Raw genomic sequence first — 18,284 nt, 5'->3', positions numbered from 1 at the left:
TTTGTGCCCAGTGGCAGAACTCTGCACGACGTTCTAAGTCGACGTCATGCAATTCCTGGTGCATAGAAATATGGTACGGGTGCAATCGATGTTGATGTAGCATTCTCAACACCGACGTTTTTGAGATTCCCGATTCTCTCGCAATTTGTCTGCTACTGATGTGCAGATTAGCCGCGATAGCAGCTAAAACACCTACTTGGGCATCATCAGTTGTTGCAGGTCGAACACTTTCTGTTTCCTTAAATAACGTAACTATCCGGCGAACGGTCTGGACACTTGGATGATGCCGTCCAAGATACCGAGCAGCATACATTGCACACGCCCGTTGGGCATTTTGATCACAATAGCCACACATCAACAAAATATTGACCTTTTCCGCAAATGGTAAACGGTCCATTTTAACACGGGTAATGTATCACGAAGCAAATACCGTCCGCACTGGTGGAGTGTTACGTGAGACCACGTATTTATACGTTTGTGACTATTACAGCGCCATCTATCACAAAGCGGAAAAAGTGGTCCAACTAAAACATTCATGTCTCTTTACGTACTACATGAATAGGAAATAAAAAATGGGGGTTCCTATGTAAAAAAAAACCGCAGTTGATATCCGTTTGACCTACGGCAGCGCCATCTAGCGGGCCAACCATAGCGCCATCTGGTTTCCCCCTTCAAGCTAGACGAGTTTCATTCTTTGTAGTTTTTTCGTTTGATGCTTATTTCATGAGATATTTGGCCCGGTTGCTATCAATGGACCACCCTGTATATATATCACCACACGTTCAGCTGCTACAATTTCAGATGCGGACAGAATGCACTTGACATTGCCACTGGATGAAAATGATATCATCCATACATAGGGAGCTTTCTCAATGGCTGTTCCATTTTAATGGTTGGTGCAATACTGGGCTGTGAGTGGGAGATGTGAATATGTGTTTCGTTGCGTGTGTGCTTCGAAGGTCTCTGTTTGACCAAGTAGCATGGTTTAAGGTGGAGTTGAAAAATTTGATTGCATGGTAAAATATTGAGATGTGAGCTAGATATGTGTATTGATTTAGAAGCTCTCTGACTGGCCGAGGGGTGTAGCTTAAGGAGGAGTAGAAAAAAAATGGTGCCAAGCTGGGATGCATAGAGACTGGCAGTTTTTTTCAGTAGTTGATAAAATACTGGGCTGTGATTACAGGAGAGGGTATGGGAAGGCAGGGAGAAGGGTAACGGGATGTGAATGTGGGCGTGGCTTAGGAAGTGGATCCTCTTGGGTGCTAGTTGTGCAGTGTGTATCCAGAAAGTACTTTGCTTTCCTACTGAAAGGCGCTAGGCCTTACTATCAACTTCGAAGTTTATACAGCAATAGCTTGTGATGTCACCTGACATTAATGTGCATTACTGCAGTTGCTTTACATTTGAATACCCAAAATAAAACACCCTGTTTTAAAGAGCCTTTTATACCTATAATTCAAGATCAACTGTTCTCACTTATGGACAAAGAGAGCAACACCAGTACAATGCCGTTTCTATCAACACAAGATAGGAAGGAATGGATTCAGCTCTAGGCATAACAGTATTTACCATGAAATATCACAATTAAAAATAAATGTTTAAATTTCATATAGAATAATTTTACAGTGACATTATATTTCAGTTATATTACCAAAATCACAATAATGTGAAATGTTGAAAACATTGAAGTATACTGTTGGGCTTTGACTGTCTTTTACATAAAAATTAGTCCCTTTATGACCAGGTGCAGGTCGTATTACAACATCAGTGCTGAAACGTGAATGAAGTTTTTTTGCACATTTAATATTTAGCAAGTATATTGTTACAGTTAATAATTTTTCTTGTTTGTGTCCTGCGGCGGTACTGCTGTATGCTTGTTCCACGCCTCTTGATGAGGATGAGCTGCAGGAGATCGAGCGTTAGTGCTGATACTGTAGTCCACACAATTCTATTTGATTCTTGGTTCCTGGTGGAAGCTGGCATAGTCATATTGATCAAGCTAACCTATGGTACAAATAGATAGCTTCAGTACAAAATCACACCGTGCAAAAAAATCAATCGGTCTTCAGGAGACACTTCGATAGTATCTAGTAACACCACCTCTGATCTAACCAATTACCTCTCTTCGGCAAGGAAGAGAATCCAAAGCTTTTTGACGTATGATACATCCGTTGGAAGTGACATATTGATTTGATCCAGTAGAAATACGAGACTGCAGGAATGTTGGTTGTTACAATCACTCTCCCAGATATTTTCTAGGGGATTAAGATCAGATGATTTAGTAGGCCAGTCGAGATTAGAGATAATGACGTGGTACCTGTATGTTCATCAAAACAGGAATATATGGGTGCAGCGATGTGAACTCGGCTGTTCCCTTCTTACAAGAAGAGAGTGTCCACAGCATATTCATCACGAAAATGTAGAGGCAGGGGCAACATTTGATCGCCAAGAAAATTGAAATAAACGTCCTGGTTCATGTTCATAGTAATCTGAGTAAGTTGTCCCAAGTGTTGATACGAAAGAAACAGCCAAAACGTCAGAGAACCATGTCTGACCTAGACAACAACGTCCACACATTGTGAAGTAAACACTGGATTGGGCTGTCGGTGCATTAGATGCCTTCCGTTACATGAAAAGATGCAAAACCGTGATTCGTTGGATCATGTACACGTGTCCAGTCAGATAATGTCTGGTCTGTGTTGTGTGACACCTTGAAGACGTACGTGCCGCTGTGAGAAAACGCCATTTCGAGATACCTGACTCCAGATGTCCCTTGCACACAGTCCACTTCGCAATGATCGCTCAGAAACTGTTTTAAATGAACCTGCGTTCACTGAAAACTGTAATTCCTGTTGGCTTTGAAACCCGTTACCATTGACAAGGCGTTACTCTTTATTCCTGGAGCCTGTCGGTTACTATATTTGTGCAACCACAGTTCTTACACCGCCTTCGACGGCTGCGAGTGATACATCCCTCCTACGAGACACCTTGGACACTCCACACTGATACACAAGCAAATCTGTCAACTTTGTTCCCAGTTTGGTCATAGCATGTCCAAACACGATAGCCCCTTTTTGTTATTTCGTCATGTCTCCCTACAACCGACTGGAACATGCACACCACTTCACTACCAAGAATTACGTCACCTTTGGGCAGTCCCACGACTGTATGGTACAAGTTCCACACAGCCTACAGCGCTCAAAAGCGACCAGCGTGCTGTTTTAAGTGACTGAGTAATTTTTTGTCTGTAAACTTACTGAACGCACATGGACACAGTCTGGACAATTCGATATCTTTGTGGACAGGTCAACATCATGCTGGCCAACATGGTGCTCACCAACTCGGACGAGCACTTCTCGCGGCCCTCCGAGTTCATTCCCGAGCGGTGGCTCAAGGACGACGACTCTGCCCAGACGGCGCACCCATTCGCCTTCATGCCGTTCGGCTTTGGCCCCAGGATGTGCATCGGTCGCAGGTTCGCCGAGCTCGAGATCTACACCTTATTGGCCAGGGTAAGTAGTCTGTGCTCGACCTTGAAGAGCCTGGCGTCGCTTCTACCTTCGACTGGTCAAGTAGGTCCCTTTCCTTCACTTGGCCCACGCTGCTACTAACTCCTGCCCTCTTCCATGTCTAGGTGTCGAGAACACCTATGGGCATTCTGTCCTTTTCTTCGAGATCTTTTGATATGCGCTTGGACTCAAGTACATCCACCAAACTGCATCCTTTTTAAGTTACCTTTCCTATATGTAACCATAAATAACACCCACTTCCACATTTTCCAACTAACTACAGACGTAGTCTAACGATATGTCCATTGACAAATGCTTTGTGTTCTCTGACATTTCTAAAACTTCCCTTCTTTGTATGCTCACGAGACTGTTTTCCTCTCTGTTGACGGCCACTGCGGCCGAGCGGTTCTAGGCACTTCAGTCCGGAACCGCGGTGCTGCTACGGTCGCAGGCTCGAATGCTACCTCGGGCATGGAAGTGTGTGATGTCCTTAGGTTAGTTACGTTTAAGTAGTTCTAAGTCTAAGAGACTAATGGTTTCAGATGCTAAGTCCCATAATGCTTAGAGCCATTTGAACCATCCTCTCTGTTCACGCCACCTTTCACTCGTCCCAACAATTCCTCCAACACCATTGCAACAGTTGTAGCTTGTGGTGTAACCAGTGGTACCTCTCCATCAGTCCTGAAATTCCGCTGCGGTCATTCAGTTATGCTTCTAGGGCCTCGCACTAAGTGATATACAGGGTGAATCCATGAGTGTGGCTTCGCAACGCTGTAAATGCCGGTAATATGCAATCAACAAAATGTGCTACATAAAACACAGAGAAATTCAACAACCTTCGGAGAAAGTACATACACTTTCATCTGTTTGCCATTGCTGTGGGAACGGCTCAGCATAATGCTGCTGTGCCCCTCTTCCATTGCATTCGGTAAAACTATATACGAGTTTGAACAGTTCTCGGGTATCCGACCGGGTAGCGTCGTAATTTCTCCACAATATTTCGGCAGACGTACACGCTCCCATCGTCAAGTGGTTCCTGACGAAAGCTGTGCTGTTCCTCTCGGCACCCTATATATACTAGCCGTTACCCCCTCCACCGTTCCTCTCCTGGTGTCTTTTGTGCGGCCGGCGCGGCGGCTACCGGAGGTGGTGGAGGAAGCGGCACCCGGGTCTGAACTGGGGTCTGCAGTTACCCTGCTGCCGCCGTCGGGGGCGGTCCTCGATCTCTGGGACCGCATCTTTCTCTCCAGGCTGAGTGCAGGGTTCCAAGCCTGATTAAGTTGAAGGCCGCTGTCTTTATTAATTAGATCGTCCTGTAGTCGGATTTCGTTGGCCTCTTTAGTAACGCAGACCCAGAAGTAGGAGGACTGACACAGTATTTTTGTTTTTTCATTGTCCATAGTATGGCCAGTCTTTATACAATGGTCAGCCACGGCTGATTTAGTGGCTTGGCGTAATTCATCGAAATTTGCACTGGTGTGCAGATATTTTCACAAATTCACAGATAAACAGGGGGTTATAAATCTAATAAAGTGTAATTACTTTGCAACGAGCCACTGGATATCACCAGTTCCTGCTGAACAGCTTCCAAATTTTTCTCAGTGGATATCGGTACAGCTCAATAGATGTGCCGGATGCATGTTCTGAATAGTTTCTCACATGCCATTTGTTAATTTACAGTATAGGATACTTCTAATCTGGCGTATATGCCCGCAGCTCCTGCCCATCGAGTTGCGCTAAGTATCCATTACAAAAGTTAGTTCTGCATTGGTATGTATTGGTTGTTTAATTTCGCTGTACGTGTTGTTTACAACGAGGATTAACCATGTGACATTGAAGGCAAGTCTATTTCTTCATAATTTCGGAGTCTGGTTTGTTGAATCAGAGATTTATTGTTGAAGATTGGATTTTAGCAGTGTAAACTTTGAATCTCCTTCTTTCTTTTTCCTTGGATATCGGTTCCATGGGATCCAACCGGCTGTCTATTACGGTCATAAAGTAGGACACAAAGGAATTTGTGTCTTTACTCATAGTGGCTGCTGGATCAAAATGTCCGAAAGAACAGACGCCTTATATAGTACTTAGTATGGCTTCTCTACGCGATCCGAATTATTCTTTATCATGCGTTTGTCTGTGCTTCAAGGGTTCGTCTTGTTAACAGCGTCAAGATTCTATATTATGTACTTTCGTAGAAGGGAAAGAACACTAATTTATCATTTTTAAAGTAAGTATCGTTTTGAAATTTCGTCGCTGCAGCGCCGCCGTCGGCGTCTGGCGCATGTACCGCTCACGGCTGTCAAGCCACAGACGCCATTACAGAGCCTTTCGGTGTGTTTGCGTATGTCTGTGAGTATTTGAAGTGTTTCCTCTGATTGAGAATCCAACTTAATGTGAAATACGCGCTGTGATTCGTTTTCCTAGAGCTATAGGCGTGAAAGAGGCTGAAATCCACCTTCACTTCAGTGGAGGAATCATTGTGAGCAATGGAATGATAAGTAAATAGGTGAGATCTTTTAAAGACGGCCTTACGAATGTGCATGATGAAGAACAAAGTAGGCGGCCTTCAGTCATTACTTACTGCAGAAAGTTGATGAAAATGTGAGAGAGGTTATGATTATGATTACGACGTTTTATGAAGTTTTTCCTTAAATGTCAAGAAGTGTACTTTGTGCAGTTGTTAAAAAACGTTTAAGTTATCGGAAGTTATGCTCATGTTGGATACCGAATAAGCTGACTGAGGGCCACAAGAGCAAATGTTTAGCAAGTTCTTTGACTTTCTTACAATGATACGATTAGGAAGATGACGAGTTTTTAAGCCAAATTGTCACATGTCAGAAAAGAGGGGTAGTTTACATTACGCCTGAAGCACAGCAGTAATACATCGAATGGCAGCATTCAACTTCACCCAAGAGGGTCAAATTCAAGCAAACAATTTCAGCCTGGAAAATCATGTGTACTGATTTTTTGGTACAGGAATTCCTTGCGGATCTTTTGCCTTGTTGTGACGCCATAAATTCTACAACTACTGTGAGATCTTAAAAATCGTCATGTAAAAAGATAAATATGTGTGGCTATGAACTTTTCGTTTGAGAGAGAAAATAAGTGAAAAATATGCAGTAGAAGCCCCCCATGAACCATGGACCTTGCCGTTGGTGGGGAGGCTTGCGTGCCTCAGCGATACAGACGGCCGTATCGTACGTACAACCACAACGGAGGGGTATCTGTTGACAGGCCTGACAAACGTGTGGTTCCTGAAGAGGGGCAGCAGCCTTTTCAGTAGTTGCAGGGGCAACAGTCTGGATAATTGACTGATCTGGCCTTGTAACAATAACCAAAGCGGCCTTGCTGTGCTGGTACTGAACGGCTGAAAGCAAGGGGAAACTACAGCCGTAATTTTTCCCGAGGGCATGCAGCTTTACTGTATGGTTAAATGATGATGGCGTCCTCTTGGATAAAATATTCCGGAGGTAAAATAGTCCCCCATTCGGATATCCGGGCGGGGACTACTCAAGAGGACGTTGTTATCAGGAGAAAGAAAGCTGCCGTTCTACGGATCTGAGCGTGGAATGTCAGATCCCTTAATCGAGCAGGTAGCTTAGAAAATTTAAAAAGGGAAATGGATAGGTTAAAGTTAGATATAGTGGGAATTAGTGAAGTTCGGTGGCAGGAGGAACAAGACTTTTGGTCAGGTGAATACATGGTTATAAATACAAAATCAAATAGAGGTAGTGCAGGAGTAGGTTCAATAATGAATAAAAAAATAGAAGTTCGGGTAAGCTACTACAAACAGCATAGTGAACGCATTATTGTGGTCAAGATAGACACGAAGCCCACGCCTACTACAGTAGTACAAGTTTATATGCCAACTAGCTCTGCAGATGATGAAGAAATTGAAGAAATGTATGATGAGATAAAAGAAATTATTCAGGTAGTGAAGGGAGATGAAAATTTAATAGTCATGGCTGACTTGAATTCGAGAGTAGGAAAAGGGAGAGAAGGAAACATAGTAGGTGAATATGGATTGGGGGGGAAGAAATGAAAGAGGAAGCCGTCTGGTGGAATTTTGCACAGAACATAACTTAATCATAGCTAACACTTGGTTCAAGAATCATAAAAGAAGGTTGTATACATGGAAGAATCCCGGAGATACTAAAAGGTATCAGATAGATTATATAATGGTAAGACAGAAATTTGAGAACCAGGTTTTAAATTGTAAGACATTTCCAGGGGCAGATGTGGACTCTGACCACAATCTATTGGTTATGAACTGCAGATTAAAATTGAAGAAACTGCAAAAAGGTGGGAATTTAAGGAGATGGGACCTGGATAAACTGACTAAACCAGAGGTTGTACAGAGTTTCAGGGAGAGCATAAGGGAACAATTGACAGCGGTGGGGGAAAGAAGTACAGTAGAAGAAGAATGGGTAGCTCTGAGGGATGAAGTAGTGAAGGTAGCAGAGGATCAAGTAGGTAAAAAGACGAGGCTAGTAGAAATCCTTGGGTAACTGAAGATATATTGAATTTAATTGATGAAAGGAGAAAATATAAAAATGCAGTAAATGAAGCAGGCAAAAAGGAATATAAACGTCTCAAAAATGAGATCGACAGGCAGTGCAAAATGGCTAAGCAGGGATGGCTAGAGGACAAATGTAAGGATGTAGAGGCTTATCTCACTAGAGGTAAGATAGATACTGCCTACAAGAAAATTAAAGAGACCTTTGGAGAAAAGAGAACCACTTGTATGAATATCAAGAGCTCAGATGGAAACCCAGTTCTAAGCAAAGAAGGGAAAGCAGAAAGATGGAAGAAGTATATAGAGGATCTATACAAGGGCGATGTACTTGAGGACAATATTATGGAAAAGGAAGAGAATGTAGATGAAGATGAAATGAGAGATACGATACTGCGAGAAGAGTTTGACAGAGCACTGAAAGACCTGAGCCGAAACAAGGCCCTGGGAGTAGACAACATTCGATTAGAACTACTGACGGTCTTGGGAGAGCCAGTCCTGACAAACCTCTACCATCTGGTGAGGAAGATGTATCAGACAGGCGAACTACCGTCAGACTTCAAGAAGATATAATAATTCCTATCCCAAAGAAAGCAGGTGTTGACAGATGTGAAAATTACCGAAGTATCAGTTTAATAAGTAACAGCTGCAAAATACTAACACGAATTATTTACAGACGAATGGAAAAAACTGGTAGAAGCCGACATCGGGGAAGATCAGTTTCGATTCCGTAGAAATATTGGAACACGTGAGGCAATACTGACATTACGACTTAGAAGAAAGATTAAGGAAAGGCAAACCTACGTTTCTAGCATTTGTAGACTTAGAGAAGGCTTTTGACAATGTTGATTGGAATACTCTCTTTCAAATTCTGAAGGTGGCAGGGGTAAAATACAGAGAGCGAAAGGCTATTTACAATTTGTACAGAAACCAGATGGCAGTTATAAGAGTCGAGGGGAATGAAAGGGAAGCAGTGGTTGGGAAGGGAGTGAGACAGGGTTGTAGCCTATCCCCGATGTTATTCAATCTGTATATTGAGCAAGCAATAAAGGAAACAAAAGAAAAGTTCGGAGTAGGTATTAAAATCCATGGAGAAGAAATAAAAACTTTTAGGTTCGACGATGACATTGTAATTCTGTCACAGACAGCAAAGGACTTGGAAGGGCAGTTGAATGGAATGGACAGTGTCTTGAAAGGAGGATATAAGATGAACATCAACAAAGGCAAAACAAGGATAATGGAATGTAGTCGAATTAAATCGGATGATGCTGAGGGAATTAGATTAGGAAATGAGACACTTAAAGTAGTAAAGGGGTTTTGCTATTTGGGGAGCAAAATAACTGATGATGGTCGAAGTGGAGAAGATATAAAATGTAGAGTGGTAATGGCAAGGAATACGTTTCTGAAGAAGAGAAATTTGTTAACATCGAGTATAGATTTAAGTGTCAGGAAGTCATTTCTGAAAGTATTTGTATGCAGTGTAGCCATGTATGCAAGTGAAACATGGACGATAAATAGTTTGGACAAGAAGAGAATAGAAGCTTTCGAAATGTGGTGCTTCAGAAGAATGCTGAATATTAGATGGGTAGATCACATAACTAATGAGGAGGTATTGAATAGAATTGGGGAGAAGAGGAATTTGTGGCACAACTTGACGAGAAGTAGGGACCGGTTGGTAGGACATGTTCTGAGGCTTCAAGGGATCACAAATTTAGCATTGGAGGGCAGCGTGGAGGCTAAAAATCGTAGAGGGAGACCAAGAGATGAATACACTAAGCAGATGCAGAAGGACGTGGGTTGCAGTAGGTACTGGGAGATGAAGAAACTTGCACAGGACAGGGTAGCATGGAGAGCTGCATCAAACCAGTCTCAGGATTGAAGACCCCAACAACAAGAAGCAGAAGAAGTTGGTGACATGTTCCAAGAGAATGACTGAACAAGATAATTTTGTCCTTGAAAGTTCCAATACAACATATGGGTGCAATATAACAAGTGAGCTTAACAGATAAACGAAACAACAGTGACTATACAAAGAAAATATTTTTAATAGGGTAAGTCAAACAACAGTACATGAAATAAATAATGGGGAAAGTGTGTGAAAGGGGTAATTTATAAAGTGGTTTCGATGGGGTTATTAGCGGTATCTGCAGTAGGGCGAGTAAGGGAATGGCATCTAACCATTCAGTGCTAACTGCGGACAAGTTAGTAATTTGCATTATTTCAAAGTAGTCATCTTCCTTCCTTTGTGAATACTATGTAAGACATCATGTTGCACCTTGTAACTGTGGCCTTCTTAAAGCAGATTGTCTGCAAAAATAGAATCTCCTTTTCTAAGTCTCCAAACTTTTTGGTTTTCCTCTGGTGGGTAGTTTCTGTCCCGTCAGAGTAGCCTTTATAGAGTTTGCCACAATTAGAAGAGATTTTGTATTTACTACTCTTTTCCAAAGCTGAATTAAGTTTTTGTCATTGGACAAAAAGTGTCCGATAGTGCTGTGCAAACAAAACGGTGTTTTATAATTCGTGGATTTAAGCTTTCTGGCTACATTCAAAGAGAGTTTTTCTAAATATGGAAACGTGCACCATTTATTAAGGTCTTGAGATGGTGGGCCCAGTACAGATAAGGAAGAGGGCAGACATGTTTTTTTTTGTACATTATGGAGTCCAGAAAGGCAGGAGTGTAGATATTGTTTGATGCTATTTGTTTGATTGTATTTACTTCAGTTTGGAAGTTGTCATCCCTCTTGAGGGTGAAAATTAGACGTTGTATCATTGAATGAGAGACATCATATTTCTGGGTCACTGGATGTTGAGAATGTCGGTGGTCATAGGCTTTCTATAAGTTTTGAAAGTATGGATATGCTCACTGATACCTGTGGTTAGGTCTACATAATTTCTGGTGTTACCCCCCCCCCCCCCCTCTTCAAACTGCATTGTGAATTGATAGTTTCGTCCTTAGAATTTAGCTGTTTGAGGAATATTTGGAGTTGTCTGGTTTCACAGTCATAACAATGGGTGGAGCCCAAATTTGACTGATTAACTGAAATTTAATCTGCATTTAAAGTGTACAAACAGGCAGAGAAAAGAAAATTAAGCCTAGAATTGACAGAAAAGTTTGCACTAATGTTCAGTATGGGATCAAGCATAAATTAAAAAGAAAAGCTACAAAAGGAAGTTGCTATAGGATCGAGACGAGAGAGAGAGAGAGAGAAAAATACCAGAAATGGGAAGCAAAGTGGAGCGTGATGCCGTGTTATCTAGCCTGTAGACCGTGTTATACAAAGGCGATTGGCGGTTGTGTCTCGATAGTGTGACTCATGTACTTCATTTATGTCTCACAAATGGTAAGCGTCACACTCGATTTTGAAAGGTTCTCGTAACTATAACGCTGTAAGTCCTTAGGGCCAAACGTTCGGCAACATGGCATCCACCATGAAATGTTCTGTTGTGGACAATGATCTCGAGGACGCTACGTGTTGACTGCTCCAGGACACCAATAAAAGTGAGGCTGAGTGAAACTGCTGGGACCTATTTAGAAACTCGATCAGGCTGTTCCTGCAAAAAGCTATGTCAGTCTTACAAGCGAGTTCTGAGGTAACTCTCCAGACCCTTTAGGTTGCCATTACCTGGTTGGTCCTAACCGCCAACTATCTCCCAGGTTTATTCCTTCGCTCCTGGAATCCTTCAAATCGGAAACCCCCTATAACGATGACCGCCAACTTGGAAACCACCAATAATTTACAAGTAGAAAGACGTTGTAACATAATCAATTTCATCCAGACTTACTCCTGCACAGAGAGACTGGTGACATGTAATGACATGTAATTTCTGTCACATTTTCATATCGGCGATACGGAGGAAACTGGGAGGCTACGTTTTTTATTTTGAATTTCTAGGTTAATTCTGTAACGAAATAAATGAAGTATCACAAGAATTTGAGAATCAAGACGGTGATTAAAGCTGTGTAAATTTGCTGGAGAGTATACAGGGTATCTCTCCTGAGAGTGTCAGGCCCATTTTCTCTGGTGTTTCAGCAGAGATTTCCAGTTTAGATTTTGCATTGTGTAGCTGGAGCTGACCTAAACAATTAATGCTCATCAAATATTTCATGTGACGCCCAGTGTCAATAGAAAGCCTTGGTTCATTTCCAGTTACAAACAAAATTATTTTTAAAGCCGGATTTTACATGCCCATTCGTTAGAATGTTTTCACATTAGTCTAGTGTGGTATTCGTTTTATTGATAGATATAAACAGGGACATTAAAACTCGATCAATAACCAGTACTGCTGCTGGGACAGCACTGCCATTCGTTAGCACTGATGTGTTTATGAACTCATCTTTACACTGAATTCCTGACGCACTGATGTATAACCAGAGTGCTGTGTGTGGTTTTGCAACCATCCACCATGCAGGTACGAAAACATTCTGTAGATTTCTGGTAGGGATGCATATCTGACAAGTTTGAAACGCTCCAGCAAGTAAAAGCCTAGTGGATATATGACAGTAGAAGTTGGAGACCAGAAATAGGTCCACTCCATTCTATCTAGCTATCATGGAATCCGTTATTTAGAGATTTAGGGACCTTTACACTGGAATGAGGATGAATTCCAAGAAAATTTCAAATAAGAAATAGTATAATTTGGTATGTTGGTACATTCACTCTTATGTGTTCCCCTTTATTACTGTGCTATGAAGAGTTGTAGAAAATGGGCTCTTTTATTGGAATAAAGCATTTCTGGACGTAGGTGCACGTAACATATTTTAATTTTCTGTTGTATCAGAAACGTGTTCTAGATGCTTGGTCGTAGTCATTCAGAATTAAAAATTGTGTAAAACGATGGTTCATTGAAAGTGATGACTGATCAGGGTTGTTGTTGCTTAACACAAGTGTTAATTTGATTGACTCCTGCCTGGATTGTGTGACACTTATAGTTGTACATGCATTGTCTGCTTTTGTCTACATTTGTCTGTATTTGTCCGCTTCTTTATGCCTGCTTGTTTGCGCTTTCAACTGTGTGAGTTTAACTTTGTTCACAAATGATGTATCTTAAATGGTGCGTACACAGCTGTTGTATGTTCTTTTAATTTATTATGTTAGTGTTTTTGACAGATCAGAAGACATGCAACAGTGATGTTAATTAATGACTTAGGCTTTAAAAAGAATGTTGTCAAAATACACGAATAAAGTAGTTCAGTTACCTTTAATTTTTATCCTTAATCCTTCATCTGCTCAGATTTTTCTTTCTTCTCTGCTCATGTTGAATTTCGTTTCCGTATACTTGGATATTTTGTCTTCGAAGTATTCTTAATTCTTCATTTTATGAGTGTTTTGTCATGTCTTCCATTTTTTGCTGATTATTCCAATGTCTTCAAAGGCATTCACACAGTTTCCTAGGCCAGTTGCGCATCCCTTTTAATTTTTTAATCTAGTGTATGATTTTTCTTGTCAGTCTTCTACAAATCATCTTTTAATAGTGTCCATACAACATTAGTCTACATTTTACAATTTCTTCTATAACTTTTTGCTACATATTTTCATATGTATGTCTTAGTTCTTGATTTAAATGTTTATACTGTTGTTCTATTTCCTAACGTCTTCCTCACAATCGTTCTGCCCTTTTCTTGATTTCTTCATTTTGTTTTACTGATACTAAAATTATAGTCTCTGAGGGATGTTTGCATTGTGGCCAAATTGCTGTCTTACAATGATGAATTGTGATTATAGGGAATTATTCTATACTCTTAATGAAGTACTAGGTACATCTTCATAATCTTACTCTGATAACTTTCTCACCCCTATTAATGATTTGGATTTCTCCAAAATACCTAATTTTTCTGTTCTCCTTATATTTTCGTACTTTGTGGTCAATTATCGTGATGTAGTCTTGTTTGTCGTCGCCCCTGGTTTGTCAAAGAAGACTTGTAACCCGTTTATTTTGCCGTTTGTTCAAGTATCCCTAATTGTTTCCCTGCTACCTCTACACTTCCTGCTGGAACTCTTAAACACGTACGCTAAACAGTCAAACCTGACAGTGACCTTTTTCCACCAATTTGTAATCAACTTTTGACGTACCGTTCTGCTAATTTTTCCCTTGACTTTCCGATAATTTTTTTTTCACATATAGAGATGAATAAGACTCGATTACATAGATGCTGGGCGCGAAAACTGTGCACCAATTAAAAGTTTAATACTCGGTGTTATGAGGTCTTCAGGAATTGCAAGGTTTAGGGGGTGGTGGGCGGGTGATCACAGGCGATGTTACAATTTTTTTGCTCGCATCTGTTTCCAGGTCGTGCGCCGCTTCAAGCTGGAATTTGATGGCGAGATGCGCTGGAGAACGACGGTGCTGCATGTGCCAGTGACACCGCTCACCCTTAAGGTCACCGAAAGGGAGCAGTAGTTGTGACGCCACACCCACACCCAGCTGTTGCTGTGCAGCTGAACCACACACCTGTACTGACTGCCATTAACGCTGTGCAACAGTATTCACTGTATTCGTTTCTCAGTGTTTATATGCGATTTCTCATAGCTTTATGTCAGCCCCAAATTCGGGAAATGAAACTGATCTTACTTTTATTTTAATGAATATAACCATATTTACACCTTATATTTTGACAAATATGAGGTTGTATACTTTTATATTTCTTATTTGTGAAAAGAAAGAAGAGCAACAATTAGTGGTATTAACAGAAGTGATGTTGACTGTTATACTATGTCACAATATGTTATTGTGAATGTTGATTACTGTATGATAATCAAAATATATCTTTTGGTTACATATGAAATAACTATAATGTCCAGTGTTTTACAAATTCAAAATATTTGAAGAATGCCATTATGTATAAGTAAAAAGCTGCTTCTGAGACATATTTTTAATGTTAAGAGTAGAAAATCATCTTCAGCCGATCTTTGTATATGCACAAAACCTACAAGGCAACGTTATCTGGAATATTGTGCAAATAAATTCTCATGTTTCAGAAAATAATTTCAACTGATATCATTATAGTAAACGTTTGCAGAAGAGGAAACTTTTGGGTCAAACACATAAAAAAACTTTTGTGAACATGGAAGATAATCATATCTGTTATATGCTTGAGTCACAGAATCATCAATTGCAGACAACATGACATAACAAATCTGTCAAATATGTTCTTACAATTGCCAAAGTCGCAGTGAAACTGACAGATGGATTGGTTGATGTCTGCTTACATAAGCAGTTTAGTGAATATCTATAATGTAAAAGTTCATTCAAGCAGTTACATGTTATGGTTGTGTACAGGGTTCTGATCACATAACTACATTTGTAAAGCTCAACTGAAGATGACTTTGCGATCGAAATTAGTCCCAACAATAAAGAATACTAGTAATGACCCAGAATTACCTGGTATATTTGTGTCAATCTTACATTATATATGGGAAGGTATGGAATCTTCCTATGTTGTTTGCGACAGCGCTGCTTGTTGTTTACACAAGAAAGTCAACTCACATTTTATGAATTTTACCACACAACACACCCCTGTCCTGGAGTGTCGAGTAATGTCTTTTGACAAGAAACACTGTAATAAAAACTAGCCACACTAAACGGTCATCAGTATGCACAATGTTTTCGTTCCAAGTCTAACTAACATACCAAATAAGCGAAAATCACTGCATGATAACTCTATATATTGCCATTTTTATGTACAGCTGTACGCCACAAAGTCCTTATTTATTTGTAATTTTCCTCATAAATCATGGAACCAAACACATTCTGTACTAAGTCATTCACATGTACAGCACAATCACTCACTGGCAGCCAGTTCAACGTTTTTATCCTGATCTGATATCAAAAATACACACAAATTTGAACAGCTAGAAAGCTTTCACAATGCTTTGCAAATATTAAAATCGGACTGTAAGTTCCTGATTACAATTGTGTCGCATGCCACCCTCTCACCCTCATTACTGAAGATGCTAGAGATGTCTTTCCTCAACAGCATGTGCTTACTGATAGTGTCATATACATACGGAGATTGTTTGAAATTTCGTTAGACACTACGGAACTATACCGGAATGAACAGATCATATAGTACCCTAGGTGTAGCGCGCCCGGCTAGCCGTGCGGTCTAATGCACTGCTTCCCGAGTGGGAAGGCGTGCCGGGGACCGGCACGAATCTGCCTGGCGCATTAGTGTCGAGGTCCGGTGAGCCGGCCAGGCTGTGGATGGTTTTTAAGGCGGTTTTCTATCTACCTCGGCGAATGCGGGCTGGTTCCCCTTACTCCGCCTCAGTCCACCGTAATCACTCTACCACGCAAGCATTGGAGTTTCACTTGTCTGGAATGAGACATTCGGGGGGGGGGGGGGGGGGGGTCCACCAGCTGCAGAACCGCACAATAACCCTGGGTTCAGTGTGGTGTGGCGGTCGGGTGAGTGGACTGCTGTAGCCTGTTGTGGGGTTGTGTACCACTGAGGGCTACGGCGAGGACGAAGCCTCTCTGTCGTTTCTAGGTCCCCAGTTCAATACATACATACATACCATAGATATAACCATGTATAAAACGAAAGTATTAGGAAACTCCTTCTACCAACGTTGCTCTCGGTCTCTGGAACAAGCTACCTTACGATCTGCAAAAAATTAAATACTCTACCACTATGAAGAACAAGTTGCAGTTCTTTCTTTTGTGAACCTCATAGTTTTTACCTCAAAATACAGGGTGTGTCGAAAAGAATCTTTCGATTTTTTAAAAAATCATAACTTTTATGTTATTTGAGATACGTGTGTGAACAATGAACTGTTGGAAAGAGCAAACTCTCGAGTTTTACATGGTTTCCGCTAGGCAGCAGCAGTGTGCACCCATTTCAGTTCTAGCGAAAATGGTGTCGGGACAGCAGAAAGCGTTTTGTGCTCTACGTTTTGCACAGTCCGCGCTATTAATAACTGTTCAGCGTGACTTCCTTACTACGTATGGTGTGAACCTGTGAACCCTTCTACAGCACAGAGCATTAGACAATGACGTGAGCAATTCCGAGAAACAGGTTGTTTGTGTAAAGGCAAATCGCCGGGCCATCCTCGAGTGTCTGGCATAGACATCGAATGTATCCGCAATAGTTTCACAAAGATGCTGTGCACCTCAAGCGGTCCATATTGAACACCTATGAAAAGGTATGGAAAAAAAAACAACTTTTTGAGTTTTCTGTTCATCAAAAAGTAAAATTCGTCGTATGTGTTTATTAGTTTCAGACATATAGACGTGCCAAATCGGACGATTCTTTTTGATACACCCTGTGTATCATGTATGGTTGTTTTTTTCCCTACAATAGTAAATGAAATGCTTCCACATCATTCTAGTTTCGCTTCTTTCTTTCCATCTCTGTTAGTCGCGCCGTCATTTCTCTCCTCTCTTCATCAATTGGCGTTATACTGCGCTTCTCTCTTCCTTCCTCTCAAAACCCTTTGAAATGCGGATTGCCACTTGATTGCCTTTGGGATCGAAAACTGGGTAAACAGACCTTGAACACCATTTGGACACAAATAAATTTCAAATTAACTTTATTACAATCACCTAGTTCTATGGAACGCAAAAATTAACAGCGTAATAGAGAAATTTCAGCTGAAGTTCAGATGTATAAATTTAAACTCTGACGCCACAGGTTAATCGGTAGGCACACAAGAATGTGAATAGTTACAATGCTTCGCAAATATTAACTTCGGATTTTAAATTCTTGGCTACGATTGTGCCGCATGTCACACCCACATACTCATCACTAAGGATGCTACGGTTATCTCAGACACCATCTCATTTTAAAACACCGACGTAAAAAAACTTTGAAATGCGTAAAATAACAACAGTTCAAATTAACACTATACACACTATGATTGATCACAAGAGTCTTTCGTTCAAAACCAAATTGAACTATGATTGGTTGCAATCAACCCCAAGAAAACTCTTTCACAACGCACAAGTGTTCAAACGGCGAGCACAGTAGACATCATAACCAATCACCAATCACTTCAGAAAGCAAATTAAATGTGCACAAAGATTAATAGCAACTGCGACAAAATTGGGGGATCGCACATGCGCTCAAACAAAAATTAGAACATTCGCTTCAAATTACTCAACAAGTTTGGCACACATAAAATACATAATTAAGACTGATTTTAAACCTCAGCGTTTCTAATGAACATAGATGCACTAGCACCTGAAACAGAGACCTCGGCCTGAAGTCCTTTAAATCAAGACCCTAGAGATAAAAGTTAAATAATAAATGCACAAGTGCTCAAGCA

At 40.9% G+C, this 18,284-nt stretch overlaps 1 protein-coding gene across 1 annotated transcript in view; it reads left to right on the top strand.

The window, feature by feature from the left end:
• LOC124795260 (probable cytochrome P450 301a1, mitochondrial) overlaps nt 1-15,383 on the top strand; it is a 193,329-nt gene extending 177,946 nt beyond the window's left edge. Inside the window, exons 11-12 of the mRNA XM_047259204.1 lie at nt 3,306-3,512; nt 14,308-15,383. Coding sequence (XP_047115160.1) covers nt 3,306-3,512; nt 14,308-14,418 — 318 coding nt within the window. The 3' untranslated portion in view covers nt 14,419-15,383. The remainder of the gene's footprint in view (nt 1-3,305; nt 3,513-14,307) is intronic.
• Nucleotides 15,384-18,284: the final 2,901 nt, after the last annotated feature.

Source organism: Schistocerca piceifrons, chromosome 4, assembly GCF_021461385.2.
Source record: "Schistocerca piceifrons isolate TAMUIC-IGC-003096 chromosome 4, iqSchPice1.1, whole genome shotgun sequence".
NCBI classification, from domain to species: Eukaryota; Metazoa; Arthropoda; class Insecta; order Orthoptera; family Acrididae; genus Schistocerca; species Schistocerca piceifrons.
The sequence above is the reverse complement of the archived record's forward strand: the minus strand, read 5'-3'. Positions and strand labels throughout refer to the sequence as shown.